Source organism: Notolepis coatsorum (genome assembly GCF_963971535.1).
Source record: "Notolepis coatsorum genome assembly, chromosome: 5".
Taxonomy (NCBI): domain Eukaryota; kingdom Metazoa; phylum Chordata; class Actinopteri; order Aulopiformes; family Paralepididae; genus Notolepis; species Notolepis coatsorum.
In genome coordinates this window covers 58,046,237-58,068,399 of record NC_140169.1, presented here as the reverse complement: position 1 = coordinate 58,068,399, position 22,163 = coordinate 58,046,237, and the positions used below count along the sequence as shown (strand labels likewise).

General features: G+C 47.7%; 1 protein-coding gene across 5 annotated transcripts in view; it reads left to right on the top strand.

Annotated features, from left to right (window-relative positions):
• Window positions 1-22,163, top strand: part of LOC311229189 (homeobox-containing protein 1-like) — a 64,055-nt gene that overhangs the window by 18,358 nt on the left and 23,534 nt on the right. For all 5 annotated transcript variants that reach the window (XM_084315251.1, XM_084315254.1, XM_084315252.1 and 2 more), the window contains exons 3-4: window positions 4,229-4,314; window positions 4,921-5,031. In XM_084315251.1, the coding sequence (XP_084171377.1) occupies window positions 4,229-4,314; window positions 4,921-5,031 (197 nt within the window). The remainder of the gene's footprint in view (window positions 1-4,228; window positions 4,315-4,920; window positions 5,032-22,163) is intronic.

Here is a 22,163-nt window from a genome sequence, read left to right as displayed (position 1 = left end):
CACTGTTCCCTTCTGGTAGCCCCCTCTAGTCAACACTGTGCCCTTCTGGTAGCCCCCTCTAGTCAACACTGTTCCCTTCTGGTAGCCCCCTCTAGTCAACACTGTTCCCTTCTGGTAGCCCCCTCTAGTCAACACTGTTCCCTTCTGGTAGCCCCCTCTAGTCAACACTGGGCCCTTCTGGTAGCCCCCTCTAGTCAACACTGTTCCCTTCTGGTAGCCCCCTCTAGTCAACACTGTGCCCTTCTGGTAGCCCCCTCTAGTCAACACTGTGCCCTTCTGGTAGCCCCCTCTAGTCAACACTGTGCCCTTCTGGTAGCCCCCTCTAGTCAACACTGTTCCCTTTTGGTAGCCCCCTCGAGTCAACACTGTGCCCTTCTGGTAGCCCCCCTCTAGTCAACACTGGGCCCTTCTGGTAGCCCCCTCTAGTCTACACTGTTCCCTTCTGGTAGCCCCCTCTAGTCAACACTGGGCCCTTCTGGTAGCCCCCTCTAGTCAACACTGTTCCCTTCTGGTAGCCCCCTCTAGTCAACACTGGGCCCTTCTGGTAGCCCCCTCTAGTCAACACTGTTCCCTTCTGGTAGCCCCCTCTAGTCAACACTGTTCCCTTCTGGTGGCCCCCTCTAGTCAACACTGGGCCCTTCTGGTAGCCCCTTCTAGTCAACACTGGGCCCTTCTGGTAGCCCCCTCTAGTCAACACTGTTCCCTTCTGGTAGCCCCCTCGAGTCAACACTGTTCCCTTCTGGTAGCCCCCTCGAGTCAACACTGGGCCCATATTTCCTTCTTATCCGAGGGGGTTCAGTGGCTCACTTGGCGCCGACTCTTCCTCCTCCTCCTCCTCCTCCTCCTCCTCCTCCTCCTCCTCCTCCTCCTCCTCCTCCTCTCCTGTGTCTTGTACCGCAGCTTGTGCTACATTGATTTAGTGGTCAATACGAGCAGCATTTGTGAGGCCTAATTTTAGCCGTGCCTCAGTGTGAGAGAGTGAGAGTGAGAGAACGAGAGTGCGAGAGCGGCGGCGGCGGAGAATATTGATGTCGGATGTCACCAGTCGTGACGTATTTTCATCTCCAGCAAAGGGCTTATTATGACTTTGACGCATCCTCCCTTTAACCCCCTCTCGTCTGCGACGGTGGATTGTTCCTGTGTGGATGAGGAGGATGTGCGGCAGTACGTCTGCGACGGTGGATTGTAACGACGACACTGTAAACTAGTTGAACTACTACAGTGTATTTATTTATAGAGTATAAATAAAGATTGAATTAATTAATTACTACATTTATTCATGAATGAAAAAGCCAACACACACGCACGCGATTAGCACTGTACATTTGACAGACGTCAATGATCAATCATCCGTCTGACTAAACATAATCCCGGATTTCCCCAAGGGGATCGATAAAAGAATATTGTATCTTATAAACAAAGAAGCCAACAGAGAACACATGCCTATGTGTGTCAGTCTTTGTCAGTGTGTGTGTCCTTGTCAGTGTGTGTGTCCTTGTCAGTGTGTGTGTCCTTGTCAGCGTGTGTTTACACTCACTTCTTCTGGCTGTGAGAGCAGCAAGTGTAAAGCTGTCGTTTCCTCACAGGTTCTTATCTGCAAGTTAATTAAAGCGTTAATCTATTTAGAAAAGCAGATGGCACATAAAATGTTTTACACAAAATGGACACGTTCCGCCATAAACACATGTGTGTGTGAAACTACCTAACTAATAAAGAACCTAGAGACGTCCCTGAAGCCGGAGTTTAGGATTAAAACTTCGACAGGGTTTTTCGAAGGGATGTTCGAACCATCATTATTTTTATTAATTAATTGAATCATTATAGATCGGGGCCGATCTTGTGATTTTCAGAGGATTGGGATCGGGAAAAAAATCGGGAGTGAGTTTTATTTTATTCAACAAACATGACCATGTTCACGTCTTAAACTCATACTGAGGTCTTAGTTTTGGTTTTAAATCACATATCATCATTCATTTATTTATTGTCACACAGAGCAGAAGAATTTGCCAAAAAAAAAACGCATTTCCTTTGATTTACACCGTCGCACGACAGTTGACGTGTGCCGAAAATAGCAGCAGACCTACAAGCTCACAACGCGTCCGCTCCCGAACGCTCCCGAAACACCGGCAGGTTATGTCCACCCGATAACTCGTAACACCCGAGCAGCTAGACAAAATGTCAGAAGTTTGGAAGCATTTTAAAATTGAAACCGAAGCCAGTCCAATAGCCAGTTGCAATGTTTGCAAGGCGGACGTTCCGCATGCGTTCAACGTTATGTGACTAGAGCGAGCAAAGGAGTGGGGGACGGCTGGTGCTGTGCCACACAGCTGTGTTGAATGGGTTGACGGCTGGTGCTGTGCCACACAGCTGTGTTGAATGGGGCACGGCTGGTGCTCTGCCACACAGCTGTGTTGAATGGGTTGACGGCTGGTGCTCTGCCACACAGCTGTGTTGAATGGGTTGACGGCTGGTGCTCTGCCACACAGCTGTGTTGAATGGGTTGACGGCTGGTGCTCTGCCACACAGCTGTGTTGAATGGGTTGACGGCTGGTGCTCTGCCACACAGCTGTGTTGAATGGGTTGACGGCTGGTGCTCTGCCACACAGCTGTGTTGAATGGGTTGACGGCTGGTGCTCTGCCACACAGCTGTGTTGAATGGGTTGACGGCTGGTGCTCTGCCACACAGCTGTGTTGAATGCCTCGCTTGAATGAAGAACGTTCACCTGGATAACGTCAACATTCGCTTTGTGAGGATTATTCGTCTGCGTTTCAGACCAAAATGGAGCAAATCGTTACGTAAGTCGAACACTGTGAATGTATGACTAAATGTGCAAAACAGATTGAAACTTTGAATATTTCTCGTACGGTGAATGTAATGCGAGCCGCTGCGCTCGACTGGGGCTATTGAGGGAACAGGGGCTTGTCTCGCTTCGCCAGTTTCTGACAAAAAATGCGTCAAATTGGTTACTAATGTGAAAGATCGGATCGGGAAAGATCGGTATCGACAGATACTCAAAATCACATGATCGGATCGGGAGCAAAAAAATGTGATCGGGACATCCCTAGTGGCTGGTGGTGAAAAATATTCTAGGTCGGGCTGTGCCATATTCACTCAGTTTCAGTAACTACAGTATATAACCAGACCTGCAAACTGATAAGAGGTGAAAAAGGTGATGTGTTTGTAAACCAAATCCCTGTAGGGGTGTTGTCCCCCAGAAGAAAATCGTTGTGATTTTAACAGGAGGGAACCTGGCTATAAAGAGTTGGTGATGTTCTTTGTTTCTGCAGGAGGGAACCTGGCTATAAAGAGTTGGTGATGTTCTTTGTTTCTGCAGGAGGGAACCTGGCTATAAAGAGTTGGTGATGTTCTTTGTTTCTGCAGGAGGGAACCTGGCTATAAAGAGTTGGTGATGTTCTTTGTTTCTGCAGGAGGGAACCTGGCTATAAAGAGTTGGTGATGTTCTTTGTTTCTGCAGGAGGGAACCTGGCTATAAAGAGTTGGTGATGTTCTTTGTTTCTGCAGGAGGGAACCTGGCTATAAAGAGTTGGTGATGTTCTTTGTTTCTGCAGGAGGGAACCTGGCTATAAAGAGTTGGTGATGTTCTTTGTTTCTGCAGGAGGGAACCTGGCTATAAAGAGTTGGTGATGTTCTTTGTTTCTGCAGGAGGGAACCTGGCTATAAAGAGTTGGTGATGTTTGTTTCTGCAGGAGGGAACCTGGCTATAAAGAGTTGGTGATGTTCTTTGTTTCTGCAGGAGGGAACCTGGCTATAAAGAGTTGGTGATGTTCTTTTATTTCTGCAGGAGGGAACCTGGCTATAAAGAGTTGGTGATGTTCTTTGTTTCTGCAGGAGGGAACCTGGCTATAAAGAGTTGGTGATGTTCTTTGTTTCTGCAGGAGGGAACCTGGCTATAAAGAGTTGGTGATGTTCTTTTATTTCTGCAGGAGGGAACCTGGCTATAAAGAGTTGGTGATGTTCTTTGTTTCTGCAGGAGGGAACCTGGCTATAAAGAGTTGGTGATGTTCTTTGTTTCTGCAGGAGGGAACCTGGCTATAAAGAGTTGGTGATGTTCTTTTATTTCTGCAGGAGGGAATCTGGCTATAAAGAGTTGGTGATGTTCTTTGTTTCTGCAGGAGGGAACCTGGCTATAAAGAGTTGGTGATGTTCTTTGTTTCTGCAGGAGGGAACCTGGCTATAAAGAGTTGGTGATGTTCTTTGTTTCTGCAGGAGGGACAGCAGTCTGGTGAAGGAGGAGATCAAGGCGTTCCTGGGGAACAGGAGGATCTCACAGGCAGTGGTGGCACAAGTCACAGGTCAGCAGGACACACACACACACACACACACACACACACAATTTCTACTTTCTCTCATGCTGTCATGTTATTTTTCTGTCCCTTTCTTGTTGTCTTACACACACACACACACACACACACACACACACACACACACACACACGCACACACACGCACACAGTGCAACTCCCTGCATCGTGATACATCCATGTGGATGTTGAAATCCAATTATATCCATCTGTAAAATGTAGACTCCATAATGACTCGAAATTAATGTGTTATTTATGCACTGTGTGAAGTGGTGCAAAGTTTTAATTGCATACGACGTTCCTCGGTTGAGTCGGTTGTTATTGACGGAATCATTCCCGTCACATTTATACATTAATAATCACACTGGTTTAAAATGTAAAATTTTTACGATGTGTCAAAATTCTTACATTATTCGAGTCATCTCGTTGGGTTTAATAATCCTTCCACCCGCTGACACAGACACGCTCGCTCTAAGATCGCAACAACATGTTACAGCACCTTGCAACTGTCAGAAAAACACTCCACGGAGGTTTTTTGTGTGTGTGTTGGTGAACATGTGCTGATCTCTCTCTCTTCTGTGATTGGCTGTGGCTCCAGGTATCAGCCAGAGCAGGATCTCTCATTGGCTGCTGCAGCATGGCTCTGACCTGAGCGAGCAGAAGAAGAGGGCCTTCTACCGCTGGTACACACTAGAGAAGACCAGTCCAGGTACAGCAGTCTCACCTGGAATCCCCAGTTCACCCAATAGGGGTAGTGCACCTCAGTGTACAGGCCCAGAAGCCCCGCCCACTCCAAGTACAGGCCCTGACGCCCCCCCGCCCACTCCAAGTACAGGCCCCGAAGCCCCGCCCAGACATTGGGCCCTGCGGTTCTGCAGACTTACCCTACTCAGTTCACCAGGACGGTGGGCCGTTAAGACCAACCCCATTGAATTAAGCTTGAATCTTATTGGCTAATTATCTTTTAAGGGAAGCAAGAAATTGGCATCCAAGCCTGGCTTCAATGTCAATCAAAATAATGCTACCAGCAGTGTACCTGGGCTGCCTCAGCTGCCTGGCTGCCTGGCTTACTACTGCTGGTACACACTGGAGAAGACCAGTCCAGGTACATTGTATTGCTCTTTACTACTGCTGGTACACACTGGAGAAGACCAGTCCAGGTACATTGTATTGCTCTTTACTACCTCTGGTACACACTGGAGAAGACCAGTCCAGGTACATTGTATTGCTCTTTACTACTTGTAACTGAGGGGTACAATTCCCTGACTGTATTACTAGATATGATACTTACTACCACTACCTTTGTACTTAATATTCGGCCACCCAGTACACGGCATAAATATATTATCATGAACACTCTCACGTAGATGAAACGGATCCAACACAAATGTACGAATTAGAAACAGGTCTTTATTTCCTACACAGCGATGGTGTGTAGAATAAACACTTAATCACTTAATTACATTTATGAATTGAAATAGTATGCACTTTTATGGCAAGGAGTATTCGTCGGTATATCAATAGATAATGTCCAATCTCTGAAGGCGCAGGTGGTAAATATACGACCTGGAATAGTTAAGGAATAACAGCAATGATACTTTAATGATTATAGGCTGGATACACTAGAGGGGGTTAATCCGGTCGCTTGTAAGCCGACAGGAGTAGGAGGGGGGGGGGGTAGAATCCAGCTGCCTCGTCCGGCCAAGGGCATCCCAGGTGAACCCACTGTAGTGCCGTTCAATGCGCCGGCGATCCTTGGACCACAGATGAAAGCAGGTGGACTCTTTGTGGGCCGGCTCTCTCCGGTCCACGGGGGAGAGATGTGGAGAGACCTCGTCTTGCAGAGCGTCTCCTCACCTTGCGTCCTCTCCAGGGGGGGGGGTTCCAACACACGGTAGTGTCGGGGGTCTTTATCCATAGAATAATCAAAGTATCCAAAGCATAATCCGTGCCTGGGAAGGCGGGCTGTCGTCGGTAGAATAATCCGGTATACAGGTCCACTCGCTCGTCGGCTCTGGGGCTCCTCGGGTGCAGCTTCACATAGGGTCAACCACCCTGGGTAAGCAGCCAGTTCTCTGCCCGAAACGATGGGGTACTGACTACGGTAGTATTCTCACCGCACGAAGCACTATATATTAACAGACTATTATTAGCTTAATAGACTACGTCCAACTCGACGATATAGTGCCAAATATGACTATTCAAATATTAATATACACGATGTCTCAATACCGATGGTAGGCCGAACTTGGCCTTACTCCCACACGTGGCATCGCGGGGAGGCTTTACGTCTGTGACTCTATTGGAGGGTAAGAAACTGGACTGAAAAAGAAAGTCCTACTTTAGTAGCGCAGTATATATACGCACTATGAACAAATAGTCCCATTAGTGGTGCGGTAGCCAAATTCCTACGCGGAACTAGGACTTGTTCGTACATGTCGAGCGGTACGTTTGAACTGGGTCTGAGGGGTATGGCAGCCTGGCACCAAGGTCTCGACCAATAGTAGAATGGAGACTATTATGGGATGTTCAGTAGGCTAGAATGGATATTCAATGCATATTGTACAAGGAATATACAAGGGATATCAGGGAATATTAGAGAATATACAAATACAATTAAATATATATATATAAATAAATATATATATTCGGTTTAATCTGGCCCTTCACAACAGCCACCCCCTGAATAGGTCCCAGACCTAATCAGTTAAACGGAGACAGATTAATCGCGTTGTCTATTTACACATAAGGGTTTGCTGTAGGGGTCAGTCAACTTCACAAAGTCATAGGGTTGTAGGGTCATGGTCATCATCGATTGTGTCTGGGAGTCGAGGCAGTTCTATGAGCCTTGCCACGGGACGGGTGTAAGTGCGACCCTGGACGAGCACTTCAGCTGCTCGGACCTTGCCGTCGGCACCGGTGATCACTTTGCTTACGCGGCCGGCCGGCCACATAGCTCTGGGCAGTGATTGATCAATAATCATGACGACTGTTCCTTCTGTCAAATTGTCTCTCTCCTTTACCCACTTCTGGCGGGTCTGTAGAGACGGTAGGTAGTGCAGTAGGAAACTGTTCCAAAACTTGTCGGCTAATACTTGGCTGTACCTCCACATTCGTCGGCCGTTCGCTTCTTCAGGCCGGTACATTGTCTGGGGTAATGTGGGATCTAGCCGCCCCATCAGGAGTGTGTTGGGGGTAACTGGGTCGATATCCGCCACATCACTGGAGACATATCCGAGGGGCTTCGAGTTAAGTACTCCCTCAATCTCCGTGAGGACTGTCATTAGGACTTCTTCCGCCACAGTCTGGGCCCCAAGTACTGCGTACAGGGCTGTCTTTATGGAGCGCACTTCTCGTTCCCAAGTGCCACCGAAGTGGGGTGCGTTTGGGGGGTTGAATTGGAAATCAACCTGTGCTGGAGCGAGGTGGGTCTTAAGTTCTGGGCCCATAGCTTGGAAGCTCTCTCTCAGCTCTCTTTCGCCGCCTTTAAAGTTTGTCCCATGATCGGACAATAGGGTAGACGGTCTTCCTTTCCGTGATATGAATCTACGGAAGGCCATAAGGAATGAGTCTGTGCTCATGGTCGGGAGAAGCTCGATGTGTATCGCTCTGGTGGTCATGCATTTGAATACAATACCCCACCGCTTCTCGGTTCCTCTTCCTTTCTTTATGTGCAGCGGGCCAAAGCAGTCCATACCCGTTGAGTGGAATGGCTTGTCACCTATTCGGAGGCGACATGGAGGAAGGTCAGCCATCCTTGGTATGCTGGGCTGCGCGCGCCACTTGCGGCAGTCTAGACATGTTCGTTGGAAGCGTCGTACCGCCTCTCTTCCTTGTAGGATCCAGTAACGACGTCTGATTTCCGCGAAGACTCTTTCTGCTCCTGCGTGATGTACATCCTCATCGTATTTCTTTATAATCAGCTCTGTGACCTTGTGTCGGCTGTTCAATACGATCGGGTATTTAATGTCATCCGGTAGATTGGGGGCTCTGCGTAGGCGACCACCCACTCTGATGAGGGTGTGAGCGTCGCTCTCGGGGGCCAGGTGAATTAATCTGCTGTCGGATGGGACGGGCTTTCCTCCCTGTAGACAGGCCAATTCATCGGGGAACGAGTCTCTCTGGGCTCGCTGCAGTAGAAGCAATTCTGCTTCCTCGTAGTTAGCTGCTGACATATCAGCGGGGGACTTGCACTCCGGGTGGTACCGCAGGAATGTTCTTTGTTGTGCACTCTCTATGGACGTGCAATCGTTTATGTTAGGGTCGGTGGAGGCTACGGTGCTCAATCCACAGAACACAGACTTCTTAATTTCCACCTCCTCTGGACTTGCTTCCCTCGGGATAGGCATGGGCCACTGTCCTTCCGGGAGTCTTAGGAATGCGGGGCCGTCACTGTAGACATTGCGACGGGTGAGGTCATCCAGGGGCATCCCCCGGGTGATGACGTCAGCTGGGTTCTGTTTTGTATCAACGTAGCGCCACTCTGTTTCTCCGGTTAACTCTTCGGTTAAGTCTTGAATCTCGGTGACTCTGACTCCCACGAAGACTTTGTACTTGCATGAGTCCGATTTGATCCAGGCGAGTACCGTCGTGGAATCTGACCACAGGATTGTTCTAGACACCGGTATGGTGAGCTCACGTTGGATGAGCGTGGCTAGGTGCGCTCCGGCTAGGGCTGCGCAGAGCTCTAGACGTGGGATAGATTGTTGCTTGCGTGGGGCTATTCTCGAGCGGGCGAGGACAAATGCTGTGTAGATCTCTCCCCCCTGGTCTTGGGCCCGCAAGTAGGCTACTGATCCGTATGCGACCTCTGAGGCGTCACTGAAGACGTGTAAGTCCATTTTACATGTCTCTGGCCTCACCTTGGGTGGGAAGTAGCTTCGGCGCATATTAACGCCTGGGAGTGAGTGGAGCTCCATCTCCCACTCTCTCCAGGTGGATGCAAGGTGTGCGGGAATGGGGTCGTCCCAGCCCTGGTCCTTGTCCCACAATGCTCGTACAATCATTTTTGCCCTGGTGGTGTACGGTAGAATACATCCTAGCGGGTCATATTGTCGGGCGAGTGTTGTGTACACACTCCGTCTGGTGGTCGGCGCCGCCGCCGGCCTTCCCTGCTCCGTAGTCAGGGGCTTGTGTCTGTAGTGAAGCGAATCTGTTTTGAATCGCCACACCAATCCCAGGGTCATCTCCTGGGCTTCTCCCGGGATTGTAGCCATCCAGGTCTCGCTGCTGGCTGCCTTGTCCTCGGAGGAGAGGCTGCGCAGTACTTGCGGATCGCTGCTGGCCCACTGCCTGAGATCAAAGCCGCCTTTGATCAATGAGGCGCGGAGTTTAATCAGGAGAGCCTCGGCTTCTTCCTGGGTTGAAAGGCTTTGTAGACAGTTGTCTACGTAGAAGCTGTTCTTTACGCTGTGTCGGACCTCTTCGTCCGCTGCTGGGTCCTCTGCTACATGTTTCTGTAGTGCAAATGTCGCACAGCAGGGGCTGCACGTCGTTCCGAAGGGGAGGACTTCCCATTGGTAGATGGCTGGGTGCTCATCTCCTGGCTTCTCTCTCCATAGGAACCGTAACAGGGGCTTGTCCGCCTCTACTAATCTCACCTGCAGGAACATTCCTTTAATGTCCCCGCTGATGGCCACCTTTTCCTGGCGGAAGCGGAGTAGAACGCCGAGTAGGGAGGGGCCGAGTGTGGGACCGGGCAGTAACTCTTTATTCAGATTTTGGGATCCGATCTAGTAGCTGCAGTTAAATACTATGCGGTCTTTACCGTTGTGATGGACCTTGTGGTGGGGCACGTACCACGATTCAGTGGTCTGGTCAGCCTCTTTAATGTCCATCTTTGTGACGTGTCCCGCTGTGATGAGCTTCTCAATCTCAGCGCGGTATACACTCTCTTGGGCGGGGTTCTTGGCTAAGCGCCGCTCCGTGTTCAGCAGGTACCGTTCTATGGCGTCTGTCTTGGCGTGGAAAGTAGGCATTCCTTCTCGCCGCAGGTGTGGCGTGGCGTATCTCAACACGCCGTTGACCGGGACTCTCTTGGTCCCTGTCTCGAGGAGGTGAATGGCGTAAATGTCATCTTTAGAGCGAATGTCTTTCTTTCCATTCTTAAAGGGCATTTGTTCCAAGCTCCATAGCCGCTCTACGTGTTGCAGGAGTGCGGTTTCTCCCTCTGTGACTCGGGAGTGGAGACATCTAGTGGCTGTACTTCGGTTGAGAGATTTGGCGAGCGGGCCTTGGAGAGTCCATCCCAAACGGGTCTCGACTGCTGCAGGACAGCCTCGGGGTCCGGTATGAACCCGGTCTATCGGGACAATGAGGTCTGCATGGTCGGAGCCTATCAACAGGGTCGGCATAGCATTGTCTATGAGCGGGATCGGTAACTTGCGCAGATGTGCATATTTCTCCATCAGCTTGGCGACGGGGTATGTGTACCGCGACAGTCCTATTTCTTGGCTGGTGAAAGCGTCTGCAATCTGGTACCGTCGCTCAGGCTGGCCGCTTGCTGCGATAGAGAATGAGATATTCTCGCCCTTTATCGTCTTCAAATCTCGTCTTATTGTCCGAATTGTCATTTGGGTTTCGCTTCCCCGCAGCCCTAGCTGGGCCGCAGCGGAGGCGAGCAGCAGGGTCTTCTCTGACCCGTCATCGAGGACGGCGTAAGTGTCCAGGACTTTATTCTGGTAGCTTAGTGTCACACGCACTACCTTTAGGAGTACTCGGGCTCCACTGCTGCTGGCGGGATCGATGTACATGACGCTCGCTTTGCGGCTGGATGGTGCAGGTGAAGGGCGCCGTCTGTTACTGTCGTGAAGTATGTCCAGATGGGCTCCATCGCACTTGGTGCACCTTTTCTTTAAGCGGCATTCGGCTGCCATGTGTGAGCGCGCACAGCGAAAACAGCGCTTGTTGGACTTTATCCATTGACCTGCTTCCTCCGCATTCAGCTTGGGGAAGGAGTCACATTGCGCTAGCCAGTGTTCTTTCTCACAGTAGGGGCACACTATCTTCCACTTCTCCGTTCTGGAGGGGGTACTGTGGCTCCTGCTGCTCGGTACTGACTCCGATTGGTGCATCACAGTCACCGATCTTCTTCCATCATTTAGTCGTCTGGTTCCTTCTCTGGAGCCAGGGGTGCTCCGTCCGAATGTATCTAGCCGTAGGCTGCTGACTTCTCTCGCCAGGAAGTCTGCTAGATCGAGGAGGTTCGGTTCGGGGCCATTCGGGTCTCTGTGGTCCCTCTGCCGCCTAAAGCGCTCCTGACGAGCGGGCGGCAGCTTCTCCAGGATCCTTTCCACATTTGAGTTGGCGTAAAGTTCATACTTCCCCTTCTCTCTTTGCGCTCCCAACATCCCTACCAGGGACTGCACTCTGATGGACAGGTCGTCCAGTGCTCGATTGTCTATTGCTGGGGGTAAGCGGTCGATGTGTCGGATCTCCTGGATCACGTAATCCCATATGCGCCCATACCTCTGGTCCAATGCTACCAGCGCTGCTGTGTATGGGGTGGTGGAAGTCGCGTAGGCGAGCGCTATATTATGTGCGCGGGGCACCTTTAAGTGCTGCAGTAGGATGGCGTATTTGTGGCGTTCATCCAATACATCCACCAACATGGTCTCCAGACACATGCGGAGTTCTGTATACTGGGCCCGGTTCTCTTGGGTGAAGTCGGGTACCATAGGCGTGCCAATGTATGACGCTGACTGTGGATACATCGGCGAGCGTTGGGGGAGAGGCCTCCTAGGCGAGTCTCCTCCCGCTCCTTGGTATGGGCTGGTACCGGCAGTGTACCATGGCCCGCTTGTCCAGGTGCTGTTCCTCGGTGCGGGTCGTGCGTCGTGCTCACCCGTGTATAGAGTCGGGGGTCTGTAGCGCAGCTCCGCGGGAGTATAGCCTGGGCTGTACCGGACCTCCTGGTCCGGTAGAGTACTGTGCTGTCTTCGGGCGCGGTTCTCCTCCTCTTCCTCTTCGTCTTCAGTTAGGTCATCCAGTGCTTGTAGTCTCTGGTTTAGCCTCTCCACAGGATATGCTGCTCCTTCCCGGTTGCTAGGTCTCGCTTGGACCGGTGGGGGGAGGTGGTCTGTGGGGGGTATAGACCTCGTCTGTTGGTCAAGTTCAGGGTTGTTTACTCGGCTAGGGGATGCCGCCCTGGAGGTGTGTCTAGACGAGTTCCTGGAGCCTCTGGCGGAGGGAGAGGGTGTTGTCCGTCTGATCAGCTGTTCTATTAGTTGCGCTTGCTGTCTGTCGCGCTCTGCGTCCCGTAGAGCACCAGCAGCTGCTCGCTGGCTGTCTGCTCGGTCTCGGGCCACATTCTCTTCCATCTGAATGCGTCTTATTTCCAGGCGTATGTGCTCTTCTTCGCTCCGTTGCTGTAGCTGCAATCGATCGCGTTCACCCTGGAGTCTATCGCGTTCAGTAGAGGCTTTCAGGCTGACGAGGAATGCCTGCTGTAGGGTCCTCTCTGCCTCGCTGGGAGAAGGCGGTTGTATAGGGGAGCCTTCCCTCGGGGTACTCCTTGCGGAGCCTTGGAGCTCTATCTCCACGGTGCTCTCCCCGTCTTCTTCCGTGCCGAGTTCTCTCTCGGTAGCGTTGTATTCCTCCCGGGACTCATCGGGGACTACTTCTTCAGTACTGGCGGGGTGTGAAGTCATGTCTGGTTCCCACTGGTCCCCACCGTGAACTTGGTCAGTTACATTAGAGCCCGTAGGGGCCTCTATGGTCGGGGTAGTCTGGGCGTTGGGGTTAGACATACTTTTACTTTCTAGTTTTACCGCGTTTACTGTTAGTAGAAGACTAGGTTGTTGACTGACAGCGTAAGCCTCTAAGTACTGAGGGAGCCGTCGTTCGCGCTGCGGGCGTTGGTTAGGAGGATCGTTTCGTGGAGTGTTCATCATAGGCCATTTCAATATTAATAACACTATATTAATATTACACTAATTACCCTCCGGCTCGAAGGACCAATTGTAACTGAGGGGTACAATTCCCTGACTGTATTACTAGATATGATACTTACTACCACTACCTTTGTACTTAATATTCGGCCACCCAGTACACGGCATAAATATATTATCATGAACACTCTCACGTAGATGAAACGGATCCAACACAAATGTACGAATTAGAAACAGGTCTTTATTTCCTACACAGCGATGGTGTGTAGAATAAACACTTAATCACTTAATTACATTTATGAATTGAAATAGTATGCACTTTTATGGCAAGGAGTATTCGTCGGTATATCAATAGATAATGTCCAATCCCTGAAGGCGCAGGTGGTAAATATACGACCTGGAATAGTTAAGGAATAACAGCAATGATACTTTAATGATTATAGGCTGGATACACTAGAGGGGGTTAATCCGGTCGCTTGTAAGCCGACAGGAGTAGGAGGGGGGGGGGGGGGTAGAATCCAGCTGCCTCGTCCGGCCAAGGGCATCCCAGGTGAACCCACTGTAGTGCCGTTCAATGCGCCGGCGATCCTTGGACCACAGATGAAAGCAGGTGGACTCTTTGTGGGCCGGCTCTCTCCGGTCCACGGGGGAGAGATGTGGAGAGACCTCGTCTTGCAGAGCGTCTCCTCACCTTGCGTCCTCTCCAGGGGGGGGGGTTCCAACACACGGTAGTGTCGGGGGTCTTTATCCATAGAATAATCAAAGTATCCAAAGCATAATCCGTGCCTGGGAAGGCGGGCTGTCGTCGGTAGAATAATCCGGTATACAGGTCCACTCGCTCGTCGGCTCTGGGGCTCCTCGGGTGCAGCTTCACATAGGGTCAACCACCCTGGGTAAGCAGCCAGTTCTCTGCCCGAAACGATGGGGTACTGACTACGGTAGTATTCTCACCGCACGAAGCACTATATATTAACAGACTATTATTAGCTTAATAGACTACGTCCAACTCGACGATATAGTGCCAAATATGACTATTCAAATATTAATATACACGATGTCTCAATACCGATGGTAGGCCGAACTTGGCCTTACTCCCACACATGGCATCGCGGGGAGGCTTTACGTCTGTGACTCTATTGGAGGGTAAGAAACTGGACTGAAAAAGAAAGTCCTACTTTAGTAGCGCAGTATATATACGCACTATGAACAAATAGTCCCATTAGTGGTGCGGTAGCCAAATTCCTACGCGGAACTAGGACTTGTTCGTACATGTCGAGCGGTACGTTTGAACTGGGTCTGAGGGGTATGGCAGCCTGGCACCAAGGTCTCGACCAATAGTAGAATGGAGACTATTATGGGATGTTCAGTAGGCTAGAATGGATATTCAATGCATATTGTACAAGGAATATACAAGGGATATCGGGGAATATTAGAGAATATACAAATACAATTAAATATATATATATAAATAAATATATATATTCGGTTTAATCTGGCCCTTCACAACACTACTGCTGGTACACACTGGAGAAGACCAGTCCAGGTACATTGTATTGCTCTTTACTACCTCTGGTACACACTGGAGAAGACCAGTCCAGGTACATTGTATTGCTCTTTACTACTGCTGGTACACACTGGAGAAGACCAGTCCAGGTACATTGTATTGCTCTTTACTACTGCTGGTACACACTGGAGAAGACCAGTCCAGGTACATTGTATTGCTCTTTACTACTGCTGGTACACACTGGAGAAGACCAGTCCAGGTACATTGTATTGCTCTTTACTACCTCTGGTACACACTGGAGAAGACCAGTCCAGGTACATTGTATTGCTCTTTACTACCTCTGGTACACACTGGAGAAGACCAGTCCAGGTACATTGTATTGCTCTTTACTACCTCTGGTACACACTGGAGAAGACCAGTCCAGGTACATTGTATTGCTCTTTACTACTGCTGGTACACACTGGAGAAGACCAGTCCAGGTACATTGTATTGCTCTTTACTACTGCTGGTACACACTGGAGAAGACCAGTCCAGGTACATTGTATTGCTCTTTACTACTGCTGGTACACACTGGAGAAGACCAGTCCAGGTACATTGTATTGCTCTTTACTACCTCTGGTACACACTGGAGAAGACCAGTCCAATAGCCTGATGCCTTTTGTTTTCATAATCGCAAGCAATCCCTAAAGAATTAAGTCATGGGTTTGGATAGTTGTAGTTGCGTATTGCCTCTGGACAGAGCACACTCGAGAGAGAGGGAGAGGGGGAGAGAGAGAGAAGAAGATAGATAGAGAGAGAGAGAGAGAGAGCTAGCAGCAGGCACTTCATAATTATGAAGGCATTTATCTTTACAGTCTATGGAACGCACACGTTTCTGGCGGAAGAAGGTCACAATTGATACGTTGACAGACGTTCCTTTGTTCTTAATGATTCGTGTCCATAATGATTTGATGAGTTGGGATGAACGGGTGCAGCTCCTGTGCGGCAGAGAGGAGAGACACGTGCAGCGGGGGCGCAAAGTGCCTGAATATTAATTAATAAAAACTTTCATTCAGCCTTTATTTAAACTGGAGGGACATAATTTTTTATTTTTTTTAATTTTGGTAGCACGTCAAATGACCACGTCGGACAGTATACGCTTGAGAACTTCCCAATCATGCGGCCGAGTGGCGCAGTGGGCAAGGCGCTCGCCACTAACGCAGGATATGCTGGTATCGAGCCCAGCTCTCGGCGTTGCTACCGGCTTGGCCCGGTCGTTCATACTACCACAATTGGCAAGTGGTAGAGGGTGGGAAAGCCGGTGGGTGGGGATTAGACGTTGTGGACAGCGACTCCTACAGGTCGGTTGGTGCGCCTGTACAGCAGAATCAGGAAGTATCGGGGGCAGCGTGAGCCTCCCACTCGTTACTCCTCGCCACTGAGTGATCGCGCTGTTCAGGTGAAAAGATGCGACGGCTGCCTCCTCGTGTACCGGAGGGGACACGTGATGCAAGGCTTGGTCCTCACTGCAGCCGACCAGTGGGAGGCATAGTCTAGCAACGTTCGAGACAGGGGAGGGGAGAATTGAATGGAGAATTGGCGAGGCGAAATTGGGATGGGAGAAAAATTGAAAAAGAAGGAGAAAAAGTGGAAGAAAAAAAAGAGAACTTTCCAATCACCGCTGATGGCGAACATGATTGGTCAGCATTGTAGCCAACGAGTGTCCGCTTCCAACGGGGGGGGAGGGGGCGGGCGAATATAGGAACTATGTGAAAATTTACAAGTGAAAATGAGTTGTGACTCAATCTTCAGAACGCATTGAGGTGGATGGCCACGGAGGATTTGGAAACAATTTTGGGACACTGTTTACTAAAACCTCTCTCAACCACTAATTTCTGAACTGTACTATAAGACTTCAGGCTATGGAACCGCAGTGTTTTCCAGCTCATACCTCTATGCCGGAATAATCGAATCTGGAATGTGGCAACCGCTAAAGAAAAATGTGAGTACACAAGTTCAACTCAAGTTCAAACCTCTGTTACTTTTATTAGCACTAAAAGTGATTATCCTGGGGTGCCCAAGTGGTGAACCATGTAACACGCTGCGTCGCGACACGGCCGACCCAAGTTCGATTCCCGGACCCTGCGTTCTTTGCCGAATGTCTTCCCCCCGCTCTGTCTCCCATTCTTCCTCTCTCTCTCTCTACCGGACTGCCCGGTAGTAAAAACCAATAAAAATCTACCAAAAACATTAAAAAAAAAATATATTTAAAAGGGATTATCCTTTTTTGCATTAGTAACTTCAGAATGTTATCTTTCAAAAGAGACCTGGCTCATGCATGTGCTATAAGTATAAAAGCTAAGCTTTGAAAAAAAAGTATGCAGTCCTCAAGTTCAAGTAAAACAAAATGGCCACTTTTCTGCCAGCCTGTTAAGAGGTTAAGCATAAGCAAATAACTTGAGTGAGTTTGATCCAGAATTCCAATCCAACATCGTTGTAATGTCAGGGGGTTGCTTACCAAAAAAGACAAATGTTTCTTTACGCCTCTCTTCAAGAGAGAGCCAACCAACCAACCAACCGTATCATACACAAAACAGTGGTGAGTGTGACATAGCTGTCACCAGTAATAAACCTGAGAGCAGAATGATGGACTGTGTCTACAGGTTTAAGAGTAGAAGCAGCAGCATGTCCATAGACCACATCCCCATCAGTCCAAAACTGATAAGAAAACTGCTTCAACGATCCTCTTTCTACTAAACATTGGAAAGCTGATTTTGTTCCCACAGGAGAAGCCAATGTTCTGATGTAGTTTACTCACAAAGCCTGTTAATATGATATCTAAATAATAAATATACATTTGTCATCAAGCCAGATGCAGAGATATTTATACTCCGTAGCTCTCAATAATGGATCCATCTGCTAGGGGTGTAAAGGTACACGTATCCGTACCGAACCGCTTCAGTGTGTACCGTACCGTACCGAACGGCTGTGTACCCAACGAATACAACGGTATGTTAACCACTAACGACCGCCCAATTTTACAAGTCGATTATTAATTTCAATATAGAATATTCGCCCTACAACAGGGCTATTCAACTAAATTGTTCAGGGGGCCACATTGTCAGAAATCCAAGGGGCCAGGGGCCGGACTGCCACGGCGCCTCCCCGTGCTATGAATATATGTACACTTGACACAACACGCAACCACATTTTCCCAACTTTTATTTAACTACATTGCAAAAGTAGTATACTTTTCAAAAAAAGTGCTTCATTTATGTGCCACATCTGCAACATCTCCTGCAAAAAGTGCTTCATTTATGACTGTGCAACAACTGCAACATCTCCTCTTCAACATTTCAATATAAAAATAAAATAAAAAACAAACAAGTGCATGATGTGCATCTGAACATTCTAACTTCAACACTTGAACAAAAAAACACATTTACAGTGCAGCTGAGCTTATGAAAAAGTGCTTCATGTCTGTGCAACAACAGCAAATCACAGCATCTTATCAGCACTTATTGTCCACTCTTAACTCTCAAACATCAGGGGGGTGGGGGGCAGACAGGCCTAGCCTACATACACACATCTAATGAGAGAGATTGCACTTCTTTGACTGGGCAATGGCAGAGAAAGAGGGTTCATAGGAAGTGAGGGCTACCCGCAAACAGTGATGCAAATGCTCATTTGTCAAGGAGGCACGGTTGCTTGTTTTAATGGCATTCATGTGAGAGAAACTGGATTCACAGGTGTATGTTGAGCCAAACATTGTTAGCACAGATATTGCCAGCGTTTTTATTTTGGGGAATGTGTTGACATGAATACACTTTATCCAAAATGTTGTGGTGGATTCATTCTCAAGTGCCTGCTTCAGAGCAGATGATGCTTGCATGTCAATTATTTCAAGTTGCAGGAGACCTTCATCAATGTGAAGCGATGCAAGGAACTCTTGTCCTTTTGTGGAAATAGCAGCTACATTGGCAAATGGGTTGCTCACAAAATGCATCAATTCTCTGGACATGTCAAATTCATCAAATCGACTTGCAAAGTTTTCCCTCAATTTATCAATGAAATCTGTCATTAATTGAGTGACTTTTGGCTCAATTGTGCGTGTTAACGTTGACATGATTTTTTTTTTTTTTTTTTTTTTTATATTATCATGTAATCTTTGGCGGGCCGGTCAGAATCATCCCGCGGGCCGGATCTGGCCCGCGGGCCGCCAGTTGAATAGCCCTGCCCTACAAGTACAATTAGTTACGGCACACTACATCACCCCTGAGTGGAACATGGAAAGCCAAACTTTCCCCCACTGTACCGAAAACCCGTACCGAACCTTGACTTCAAAACCGAGGTACGTACCGTACCGTGGTTTTTGTGTACCATTACACCCCTACCATCTGCAGCAGTTAAATGCTGAGGATTATGGTCATGGTCTCTGGTTCTTGAGAACAACATTTATTTAGTTTTGTTCTCATTACTCTATGTGTTTATGTGTCTGAATTTAGCCTGATGACAGATATCTTTTGCCATAATATGTTGATTTCTCACTCAAATAGTAGTATTTATAACTGGCATGTACCATAATTTAACCTCTAACAGGTGGGCAGAAAAGTGGCAATTTTCTAACTTGATTTTGAGCACTGCTACTAAAGCAAAAAAAAGATAATAACTTTTTTTTTTTATAACTTTCTTTTTATTGTTTTTCACAATAAGCAAACAATCACAAACAACAAGACATAACAAAAACACAATCACAATCCCGGGCTGCATTATTAGTGTCACTTTACAAAAATATACTTTTCACATGCTGAGTTCTCAATTCTCTTACTTTCCCTATAGGTATGGCGAATATTCTTTACAACTATACATCAATACATCATCCACTGGTTGTCGTCATTAACATATAAAAGTCCCACTTTTCCCAGTACTTCAAACCTTTCTCTTCCTGTAATCTGAGAATAAAAGTAAGTCTTTTTTCTTTTGTTGGAGGTTCTTGTTGATACCAGAGACGCGTGATCGCTTTCTTACTTGCTGCTAAAAATATTTTCATCAAATATCTGTCTCCTCCTACCAATTCCTCAGGTAAGTTACCCAGGTACAAATAGGAGAAGGTCTCCGGTATCTTAAAATTCAATATAACCTGCATGGTGGAGTGAACATCTTGCCAATAACGTTGAATTCCTGGACAATTCCAAAAGATATGAGAGTGGTTTGCCTCCCTCTGGCCGCACTGTCTCCAACATGGTTGCTCTATGCCTACTTGTCAGGATTTGATTTTGGGAGTTATGAAGAATCTAGTCAAGTTTTTCCAGCAGAATTCTCTCCATGTTTTTGAATTAGTCGAGCTACATTGAGTTCTGCACATGTTCTCCCAGTCGTCTTCGGTTATTTCAATGTTTGATTCCTTTTCCCAATTTGTCTTAATGTAACTTGTGGAGTCAGTTCTGGCCTGAACAAAGCTATTATACAATTTTGACACAGTTTTACTCATCTTGTCCCTGTATGCCTGAATGAATATCTGAATAACACTGTCTATTGGGGTATTGGGCTCAGACACCTTTACCTCTTTTAGAAAGTACTGGCGTAGTTGTAGGTATCTGAAGAAGTCGTGTTTATCCAAACTGTATGCATCTTTCAAGGTTTGAAAGCTCACAAGTTCTCCATTCTCTACCATTGTGCTGAATGAGGTAATACCTCGGAGAGCCCATTCCTTAAATGTTTGATCATACATTCTTGGTTTAAATCCTAAATCGAAGGCAAACCACCTCAAGATCTTAATCCTTTTTTCTAACTTGAATTGTTTCACAATTTTGAACCATGTCTGTAGGGTGTGTACAATAAATGGGTTTAAGTTTCTATATAGGGTCTTGGCCTGCTGTCTATCACCAATTACTGTCTGGAGTGGTATATCAATTGATTTCACTTCAATGTCCTTCCACTTCGCTTCGTAGTCCCTTTCACACCAACAGACCAAAGGTCTTATTTGCGCTGCATAGTAATACTCCTTCAGATTTGGGAGGAAAGATAATCACTTTTAGTGCTAATCAAATAGAGTAACAGAGGTTTGAACTTGAGTTGAACTTGAACTTGTGTACTCACATTTCTCTTTAGTGGTTGCCAGATTCCTGTTTAAGTTCCAGCATAGAGGTATGAGCTGGAAAACACCGCGGTTCCATAGCCTGAAGTCTTATGTAATCCAATTTTATAAAAATCTGAAGAAAAAATTATTGTGCTTGAGAAAGGTTTTAGTAAACAGTGTATCAAAAAAGAAAAAAATATTCTAAATCCTCTGTGGCTATCCACCTCTGTGCGTTCTGAAGATTCAGTCGCAACAAATCTTTGCTCGTCAACTTTCACCTACTTCCTCTATTCGCGCCCCCCCCCCCCCCCCCCCCCCCCCCCCCCCGTTTAATTATAAAATAGAACGGACATACAACAGGGTATTTAACATACAACAGAGCAGTGCATCAGTAAGAAGTGTGCAGTGAGATAAAATGAGTATAGAACCGACACATGGATTTGATAGGAAGTGTATACAAGTAGGCAGGGTAAGACAAGTGCAGGTAAAGTACAATTTGTGTCAGGATGCATGACCGGAACTGTGTGTGTGAGTGTGTGTGAGAGGGCGCCCGTTTTGCGTAGTGGGTGTGTCGACCGTGTCAGCTGACCAGTGAACACTCTCCAAAGCAGTTTTCCTCGTCGTCTGTTGGTGATTCTGCCTGAAGCTGGGACTCCACAGTGCGGGCGTTTCACTCACACTTGTGACTAAAAATAGACGTGGGCAAATTGGAAAAAACAACACATGGAGATTTGCTATATAGCTCAGCAGCTGTAACAGAATAATTTTCTTTTTTATTATTTCAATTTCAACAGCGTTAAAATATTTTCTGTTATTTTATTAGTGAAGAATCATTTTATAAAGAATGTTCTGTTCTAATATTATATTCCATTACTTTTCCTAATGTTTTAGGTTTTTACCGTGGCATAGTTCTAGAATCGGTATTGTGACAACACTAGTCGCAATTATAATGTCAATGATTTTTAAACAATAGGGGATTTGGATTTTGCACAATGTTGATATTCCATCGAGGACCTCATTGAACCTCACATATTCAAAGGTTCAAACCTCTCTCTGGTGACCTCTAGCCTTGCGGAGAGAGCTGTGCATGTTCGCAAACTGGCCGAACCATCCAAGGGCACGGGGATAACATGTGAATTCTTAAAAACGGGTGGCGTCCCCCTTTAAGCTTTTGACTGTGCATACATACACCATACGTATGCGTGTGTGATGTATAAAAAAGAAGAAGAAAAAAAGAAAGCCAGGCAGCGAACATCCCTCTCCTTGTCCTCTGCGGCTCGCTCCTCCGTGGAGCCCTGCCAACACCGGCAGCACTGCAAGCCGCTCTGGACTGAGCCTATAGCCCCTAGTCCTTCACACACATCTATTACTGCAGAGGAACTGATGCCCTA